Here is a 9,854-nt window from a genome sequence, read left to right on the forward strand (position 1 = left end):
TATTTACCAACATCCATTGCCTTAATGACGTACGGAATCAATCTGGAATCTGGAAAGTCTTGGTAGACTCTGAAATTGCCTTGACTGGCTTGCAAAGTCGCCCAACATTATTGTGAATAGTTTCGTTGGTATAACTTAGCTCTGTACGCGATGCGGCTCCATTGCTGCATAGTTCTAGTTACTAAGACATACTGAGACTCGAACTTTAGCCGACGTATCAATACGGATCTCCTAAGTATGTGGCGTGCCAAGTCTGCAAGATAATTTGACCGGCATGCTTGATAACAGAATCAATCAAGAGGAATGATTAGACGTTCCTGAGAAATCAAATTATGCATCCCAGGTTGTGTTGGACTCAGGTTCAGCAGGTGCCGTAATTTCTGTGTATTGTTCTGTTAATGTCTCATCTCTGACACTTAGCCCTGGCTTATAGGTTATCTTGAAACAATAAACATCTTGATTAATTCTAAGAAAGCTTAGCGTTTAACCTGAACAAAGTAGGCGAAGGAGCTGACTGGACAACGGAACTTCCTGGTTTAAGAATGTCAACGGAAAATATTTGTTAGTCATTGATAGGTTTTAAGAGGTAAATTAGCTTAGTCAAGTTTTAATTGGAACCGATGAAACTTAATCGGTCAAATCTGATTGTCTTCTGGGTGAATAATGAATTATTCAGAAATGGTGAAACAGGGTAGCTATATGTATGTATGTTACGATCATGATACCTTAACCTTATTATAAGTTAAGAAAAATATAGCCGAGTAGCTTGATATGTTGTCACTTCGTTATTAATCTAGATTTTTGTTTTAGATCAAATTCGAAACGGCAGCGTACACCCGCACTCTGGAAATGGTTGGGTATACGTTATCTTTCCTTGCAAATTTGGGGGCAATATATATATTCAGCGTATACCCGTAAGTATTTCTCATTATACAATTATTTATAAGGCCGGCAATACACGGACCGCTTGAAGAAGTCAGGGGCGACAGCTGTCGACCGCCCGAATCAGTTGCTCGAGAGGTTCGTGTATTGCCGGCCTTAAACATATAATTGTCATTTTTTAAATCGTTATCATTATGTTAATTTTTTTCTCTATTGTTGCAGAGCTCTCCATAATAGACGAACAATAATTCATAGAAATCTATTTTGTGCGCTTTTAACGGAAACTGCCGTTCGAATTTGGCTGTACTGGAATCAAGTCGAGTATATCATTGGCAAGGAGCAAGTTGAGGATAATCTGTGGAGACGCATCGAGAAGATCGTGAGTTGCCTTCTTTTTATATGACCTGGTTTTATTTAATGTATACTTAATTCTAGATATACCATTACCTAATTGATTAAAAATACACATATTTACGAATTTCCGGACCATCATCATCTTGTCTCCATCCACTTTGGAATTTCTTCTTTTGTCTACTTCGCGACGAAATTTTTTTAAGATCATAAGATCTTCATTGATTCAATATGAGAATGCTGCTAGCCATTGATAATTGCCCCCAGTTATTGATACAAAATTGTGTAACCCAAAAAAAACAATTTTCCCATTTTAGAATTCACTAACCGGATGGTTAGTATATCATGTCTCTTTATCCGCTCTTAACAATAATTTAGGTAGAAGTTTAGCAATTGCCGCCTACACTAAGAAAAATACACCAAAAAATACCATCTAGGTAATATTTTAGCATACAGAACGAACTGTTTATTTTAATTTGTCGACTCCACTTTTTTACATACTTCCTACGTAAGTGTATAAGTTACGTTTGAATAGTTTATTACTGTTATCTCATCTAGATCGGTGAGTTTTATTTCTGTGTAAGTTTTTCGGTCGGCTACTGAACAAGTCGAGGGCACTTCAGGAATCAACGTAATCTTGCTGACTCCGATTTTCCCCTCAGCCACGAAACGTTGAACCCAACAAATCTCGCCACAAGAGCACTCTCCCCGGACTGCAGTATTATTGACTCGAAGTAACTGTGGGAAAACGTGCCAATGTTTCAATCACGAACAAATTCTCACACTTCTGAAGTCTGATTTATCTTCGTATCTGCATCTCCGAAAATATTTATCGTCGTTAAACTGTGCATCTGCATTTTAATTCATATACCTGTTCGATTTTCTACACCTATTATTTACTTCCTCGTTAAATGGCACACGCTTCTATGAATATCAGCTTAACACATCGTGGCACAGCAACTCACAGTATTACATTGTTTCAGCCGTATGTCTGCGAGAGCTTTTACGTACTTCTAGAGTACTCACGCCTCGTAGTCTATGCTTGGATGTTCATCGAAGGCATCTTCCTCAACACACTGGTCTCGGCAAACACGCTCCGTAATGAGATTCCAATATTTTACTTTTACGTCGGTGGGTGGGTGACACCCATCTCTGTGATAGCTGTTTGGGTATCTGTGGTTTCGTCACATTATTCTGATGACGATGTTAGAAGGTAAGATCTTTGTATACTTTTTTAATACGAACCAGCTTTTTCCAATTGTGAACCGGGACGGGTATTTTTATTTTAATAACCATTCAATTTAGTTATTATACTTTAGTAGTACAAACTCGTCTGCACTATGAAACCTGAGTAAGTATATAGTTCGGGAAGAAGCAGAATAAAATAGTTTTCTTAAAAAATATTTAGCTTAGATATACCTGTGTCTAAAATACTTATATGCTTACAGTTGCTGGTATGGGTACAACTACTTACTATCCTACTACATAGTTCAGGGGCCAATATTCGCCATTCTCGCGGTAAGTTTATTTCTTCATAATATGTACCTATTTTTACATATGTATTTTTTTTAATCATACACGTATACACGGAAAAGACAATACTAGCTGGCCAGTGCATTGTCGCTATAGGTATTGAAAATTGTGTTTTTGGCCGAATATACGTCACAGTATGCACGTCACACTTACAATAGGCCACTCTTGTCTCTACAGAACAATATGGTGGCAAACCAATACAATAATGGCGTCGGATTCATGACGTCACGAGCACTGGCCAGTTTTACTGAGTTAAATTTCGGAACACACGCTCCATATTTATGTATTACTTTTTCACCATCTGAGTCGATACTCCGGTAAACAGTTTATAAATAAAAACACATAAAATGTTCTATTTCTAGCTGAATTATAAGTAGTTACACGTGTTACAAATGATCTCGAGTAAAATATCGAATATTCAAGATAAATTTAAATAGTACATGAAAGTAATAAATGCCTGTATTTTTAGCACTGAAATAATATTGCTTAAGTAGTATTTTTTTCATCTTTTATATATTTAGAACCTTGCAAATGAATACAACGCAATGTAATATTGCACTCCGTGAAACGTAGGAGATATTCATAATCCCGCTTTGACTAAACTTATTTAAACTATCCACGCAGCGCAAACAAGTTTCAGTATTAACATCAACTTTTATTACAAAAGTCGAAATACTGGGAAACGTTTATAAAACGCCAGTTTATGAATTCCTAGAGAAGAACTAATTAGAATCAACTGGGAACTAGGTAGATACATAGATTTTAATAATTCCAGCGAACTGGATACATACAAATAATATGTAAAATTAAAACCTTGTTTGTTTATACGCCCTATAGACCCACCACTTATTTTGAAAATATCGTTATTTATTATTTGATCACACTATGAAAACGACACGATATGAAATGTAAAATTGCAGCTATCAGAAGTCACAACTGCTAGGATAATCCAGCGAATCTACGACCGACAATATTTTAACTATATCGTGTGCGAGCAAGATTTTTGGGAGCTCGGTTTCCATTCGAGTAGGTATTTGTATCGACTTCGGATTAAATCTGCAATCCAGACAGATGGTAACAAGCAAGGTCTCGCCATGCATCGCTCGTCTCGACCTTTATAACTTTCATGCAGCCAATTATAACACATGGATACACAGGCACATAGCATGTGCCAACCCTTAAGCCCTTAACTGACAAAGTTTTGCCCATCCAAGGCAAACTTGAATATCTAATAAAGAATTCAGTATTGTGTATTGAGTTTCTATGTATCATTTTTTCTCAAGTCGCTTCGACTTATGTGAACATTTTGTTGCTTCTAATGATTTTATATTTAATAGAAAGTTATTTAGAAAGTTCCAATTAATTAAATGATGAAATAGAAGCACTCTATTCCAATACTAATTGCACTGGACATTGATTACATCAAAGACTTTGAAAGCACTTACATCATCAATTTCAGTCGGTACAGTACTCAGAAATAATTACAAATCAATTCTTAGTGGTACGTGGATCTTATTAATTACGTAGATAGTTAGAAAAAAGTGTTTACCTAATGAATATTTTTTATAACTTGTTTCAGATCAACTTCATATTCTTGGGAAGCATTATGAAGGTGATAGTCACAAAATTACGTCGTACGAACGATTCCGAGCTTAAAAAGATGAAGTAAGTAGGCAATTCAAAATGTGCCACTTGCTTATAGTTGGCACATTTTTTATTGACTATTTTTTTCACAGGAAAACGGTCCGTGCTGCTTTAATACTCTTGCCACTGTTGGGCATTGTGAACGTATTCAATCTAATTGAGTACCCTCTAGATGGGTCATCTACAGGTTTTGCCATCTGGGCGTACGTCACTCACTTCTTCCGCTCATTCCAAGGAGTCTTCATTTGCACCATCTACTGCTTCAGGAATGCGGAGGTAAGTTTAGTTTCCTTTATCTAGTTTTTACTTACAGCGCTTTTCATATAAAATATTCCTATATTTTTTGAAATGCTGCACTTTGGTAATACCTTCCCCATCTTTGAACTTGCGTTGGCGTTCATACTTTGTACAGACATCTTGTGTTCTGTTCCAAATTCTAGATTTTGTTGTTAGAATAGTACTATTATTTTGAATTGCGCCAGCCTTTTGTCGTGTACCTGGTGTTGGTGTCATACCATTATATCTGAAATGAGACAAGCTCTTGACGCTGTGGACGTCTAACGAATAGGTACTGCTTGCAAACGAGTGTTCTTGGACTGCACACTTTCTTCAGAAAGACGCTCTGTATTGTAAAATAAATAAATCCTTTTGTACAAAATATCATGCAGTTTTGAGAATCATAGTTTTCAAGACTTGAAGTTTATCTAAAGGGATTTAGTAATTGAAGTTGGTATTCCACAAACATCTAAAGCATTAGCCAGGCAGGTATACAAAACTAAAAAAATCTCTTATAATACAAGCATTTCATAATCCGATATCGGATTGTCCACGTAGATATTGAAGGTATTTCGTGGATTGACAATCAAAAGGTATTACGAATAGTCAGGCGTAGCGTGATTCCGAGAATTCCAGCCTTTTACAAGAGTACAGGTGCCCCTTTTATCAAAGGGTACATTGTTACAGTATTCTCCATATTGTAGCTCCCTTTCTTTGTCCGGTTGTGTAAAGCCTAATTGTTTGCTTTGCTAACTTAGTTAGGATACATTCCAGTCTCACAAAGAGTTATTTCCGAATACGTCTGCAATAAAGCTAATAGGTTTTGCAATCATATCTGGCTCCAGTAGAATTTGTCTGTTTTCTTTTTATTTTTTGATATGTGACTTTGTTTGTTTAGCTTTGACGGTGAAATTGTTGAGTCCTCTACAAAGGGGTAGAAAGGGGTGTACAAGTTCGTATTGAAGGCTTATTTTTTTAAGTTATCGACTGCAAACTCGCTTTGTAGTCGCTTCAATAAAATTGACAAGGCTATCATAAAATTTATCTGAGGGCGGGAATAGGAACTAAGTCATACTACAGGAACGGAATCATAAATCTTAAAATGGCACCTTTTCCTAAATACCACAGCCTAAAGATATCGATATTTCAATTGTTCAAGCTTTACTTTACACTTTAGGTCATCAAGGTTATTTCCAAAGCTTGGGAGAGACGTAGATGCTGTGCAAGACGAAGGCGCCGAAAACCGCCCAAATTCGAAATACGGCGGACTCGACCGATCTTGTAAGCAAATAAAATACCTAGGGCTTTTAATATTTGTAAAGATATTTTAGACTTAGTGGAGAATCTTATTTAAATAATTATACATTTTTGAAATATTTTGGTATTGCTCTTTGCCTTGTTAGTATCTTGGCTAATAGAAAAGAATAATTTGCAGCCATATAACCGACAATGAAGGCAATGAACAAATCCAGATGACAATGTTACCGTACAGACGCCCATCTAGCACAGGCATTGACGTCGAAGCCGGACCCAGCCGTTTTAAGTAAGTTAATGAACTACACATTTTGAAATATATTTTTGAACCAAAAGTCAATGCTGCTACCTAAATGAAGAGTCGTCTTTGAAATTGCTCTGCAATTGCTGTCTTTGAGATATTAGTAGCCAATACCAAGACCAAATCAAAAGACGAAGCTAGTTTCAAAAGGCTTCGTGATATTTCAATAGCTCGAATGAAAACTTCAGCAGCAATGAATTTTGGTGAAAACCATTTTCAATATCTGCCTGCCTCGCCTCTTTTTAACCCTTTGACCGCCACGCTGCATTCATCTTATACCAAGGAGCATTCGTTAGTTTTGTTAAGCATTTCTACGTAGTTATTTCTGCACGGTTTAAAGCTTGTTTAATAATAAAATACCTATATTGTTTTCAGTAATGTTTGAATAAAAAGCGAGGATTTCTCGTTCTTCGTCGTTCGCGACTTCGGCACGGGTGGCGTTTTATGACATTGATGGCAATTCTCGGTCATGGCGGTGAAAATGTTAAAGTGAGGTGGTAGGGTACGAGTAAACCTCTAAAAAAGATAAGAAATAGAACAAATGGCTGTGACACTATGCAGTTACGACTGCCCCTATTAGTTTTTGCCGCATCACAACATTCACGCGGCCTCAGCTCATTCATATTTAGATACTCGACCGTTTATGACGTTTTTCATACATAGGGCACATCCACTTGTTCTTTTTCCTTGGCGCATTAAGCAATAATCGAAAGAATGTGATTATCTCTGGATTAAGCAAATGCGATTAATTCTATGCATTTTTTAGGCAAAAAATAAACAAATACTTTTGATTTTCATTCGGCGAGGTCTTCAGCCATGAGTAACAACTTCTACTCTTTGTATACCTACGCCTACTTTACTTATATAGCTGCGCTTAGTTCACACTTTTGTATGGACGTCGTTCTCGGAAATAAATAGGTAGCTCTATAGTTCTTTTATGATAGTTAAGTCGTCTAGCTAGACGAAGAAAAGGAATAAGTGTACTGAAGGAATAAATACTTTATTCATCGCAAAGGCTTACATTTTAATGTGTCGTGTCTACTTGATTCTCAAAAAATCTCAATTCGGTTTAGTGAAGACGTAAGATATAATACCTAAATACTAAAACTAATTAGAATAAAACTAGCTGTTTTGCGTTCGGTTACACCATATAACTATAACTACCAACCTTTAACTCAGTAGTCAAATAACCGATTTGACCTATAGGCGGTCATTTCTCAACAGGTTACGGTTTGGTTATCGTTATAGTTAAATGGGGTAAATGGTTCTTTGTGTATACGCTCGCATCTATCGCGACTGAGATTGTAAGCCCATTGCGAATATAATTTTGGCGTTATGCAATATTGCGGTTTTTAATGCTGTGCCTTTTATCACATAAAGCCTTATAAAGAATAAAGCTGGTAGCTGACGCGCTAAGCACTGGCAGGTCTTCACCAGCTTTTTTCCGGTATACAGTTCATCCTTAGAAATAAGTCACCTATGCGCGCGAAAGTTTACTAATATAAGTAGTTATACCAATTTATTACTTTGCAGCGCTCACACGTTCTCAGAAGTCACAGTACACGTACCAACAGATAATCTTCCCATGTCAAACTTATTAAGCAACATCGAGAGGTATGTAATTATTTCAAAAGAATTACAGAACAGATTCCTCTGCAGAACAGTTCTGTAATCATAAATTGTCATTTTAGAAGGCGAACTTCATCGGAATTACCTCTACGAGTAACCCAGCCAGTAGACCGAATACCCGGTTTCCATCAATACAACTGTCACACGTAAGTACACACACATCACCACCAACATTTTTGTTTGTAACTGCCTATCTCGACTGTACGTTTTTTGACGACCTCGATGGCGCAATGGTCACCATGCCGGACTGCCGCACCTGAGGTCCCGGGTTCGATTCCCGGTTCGGTCGACATTTCGACTGCAAGCAAGCAATACCTCCTATCTGACATTTTTGTTACAAAAAACTATGTATCTACTATGAACTACCCTTAGACTCAAAATAAAAAGAAAAAAACTTTATTAATCGATACTATCCGTAAAAAAGAAAACTTAGATTTTCAGTATCTCATTATACCTTGGAATAAGGATGTTATTAAGTTTTATTGTTCCCCTTTAAAATCCACCCGGATTCAGATAGGAGGTATTGCTTGCTTGCAGTCGATTTGTGAGATGAGCATGCTTGTTGGCCGTGGTCTGGGTGTTATAATATGTGTATTTATAAATATGTTTAAATGGATGTGCAGTTTATCAATTGTGCTAGCACCCAAACGCAAGTTAATTAATTACATACAATGGGGCTAACCGACCGTGAGTGAAAAGGTGTCCCGACATTATTATACGTTTTTTCTAATGTTGTTTATTTTACAGTCTCCACAGGTACCACAGGACCACGTTACACACAGTACCCAGAGCCCGTCGTCACCAATTCTACCGACCAGGTCTGGTAGGCCATGGTAACCGCATGGACCGCTTCTCCATCAGCAGTTGTATCTAAACCACCAAAGATCCACGACCATAAGAAAGCCAGCCCACCTTTATTAATTAATTTTACAAGAGACTTTATTAGTGAATAAAATTAAGTGCATCGAAGTACATCCCTAGGTTTAAAAAAAGAAGTACATCATTATCATAAGTTAGGATAAAAATGAAGTACATCATATTAAACAAATATTAAAATATTAAACCGGAGTGGGAGAGAAAGAGAGTAGGACTGGGTTACTGATCCTCTAACATCAGCCCCCAAATATCAGTAATCCAGTTCAGGAATGTTAGCCAAAGTTATTGAACTTTTTTATAATCTCGTACTTATAATAATTATTGTTTTATATACCTCTGAATAAGATAATCTTAGGAGAATACGTAGATTTTTTTACTGTATCATAAAAGATTTATATTTTGATGTCAAGAATAAAAAGAAAATTTCTTGATAATAAAAAAATAAAATTCATAAAGAGCAGGTGACTTTCATTGAATCCTTAACTTCCATTATTATCCTTGACTGAGAACTCACTCATACATTAAAAGCAATGATGGTATGATGACTGGCACTAGCTGGCTGGTCATCTACCATGTATACTTTAACATTTCCTGATAAAACTGGTATAGCTACAGTCCTGCTGTGATTAAAACTAAAGTTTGAAAGCCAGGTCAGTATATACATCAGGTAGTCCATCGAGTACAAAATGAAGAACGGAGTTGCCAGAACGGAAAAAACATAAGAAAGCAGCGCGCCAAAATACTGGCGTTTTTCACTCGTAACTGATCTTTTTGTCCATGCCCACCATACCATACGTATTCGACCTAGAAGAAGGCCTACCTGCCCTACCTAACCTTTGGCTTCCCCGCTTATTATTCCTAACTCCGTGGTCAGTATTAACCACTATAAATGGAAAATTCCAGAAGGAAACCGAGCTTTAAAAGAAACGTTTTAAAATCCAAAACAGAAAGTTTTAAAAACAAACTAAAGGGATTAGATTCCCTCCCGTCCTAGCAAGAGATGTACCTACTTGTACGTGTAGACAGGTAAAGGTATCGTCAGAACAATCTATCTAGCCCCGAATGATGCCGTCGATCGATAGTCGTTCGATTAACGGGGTCAGTGTGG

General features: G+C 36.9%; 1 protein-coding gene across 4 annotated transcripts in view; it reads left to right on the forward strand.

Annotated features, from left to right (window-relative positions):
* The window catches only part of LOC110378178 (PDF receptor), a 43,806-nt gene extending 34,602 nt beyond the window's left edge, over window positions 1-9,204 (forward strand). For 2 of the 4 annotated variants that reach the window (XM_064035480.1, XM_021337319.3), the window contains 11 exons: window positions 811-914; window positions 1,105-1,261; window positions 2,217-2,446; window positions 2,682-2,751; window positions 4,346-4,431; window positions 4,503-4,686; window positions 5,864-5,967; window positions 6,122-6,229; window positions 7,775-7,855; window positions 7,933-8,016; window positions 8,618-9,204. In XM_064035480.1, coding sequence (XP_063891550.1) covers window positions 811-914; window positions 1,105-1,261; window positions 2,217-2,446; window positions 2,682-2,751; window positions 4,346-4,431; window positions 4,503-4,686; window positions 5,864-5,967; window positions 6,122-6,229; window positions 7,775-7,855; window positions 7,933-8,016; window positions 8,618-8,744 — 1,335 coding nt within the window. In that variant the 3' untranslated portion in view covers window positions 8,745-9,204. Of the gene's footprint in view, window positions 1-810; window positions 915-1,104; window positions 1,262-2,216; window positions 2,447-2,681; window positions 2,752-4,345; window positions 4,432-4,502; window positions 4,687-5,863; window positions 5,968-6,121; window positions 6,230-6,616; window positions 6,744-7,774; window positions 7,856-7,932; window positions 8,017-8,617 lie in introns of those variants that run through there. The other 2 variants (XR_010276635.1, XR_010276638.1) reach the window with 2 other exon arrangements.
* Window positions 9,205-9,854: the final 650 nt, after the last annotated feature.

The sequence above is a fragment of the Helicoverpa armigera genome, chromosome 1 (genome assembly GCF_030705265.1).
Source record: "Helicoverpa armigera isolate CAAS_96S chromosome 1, ASM3070526v1, whole genome shotgun sequence".
NCBI classification, from domain to species: domain Eukaryota; kingdom Metazoa; phylum Arthropoda; class Insecta; order Lepidoptera; family Noctuidae; genus Helicoverpa; species Helicoverpa armigera.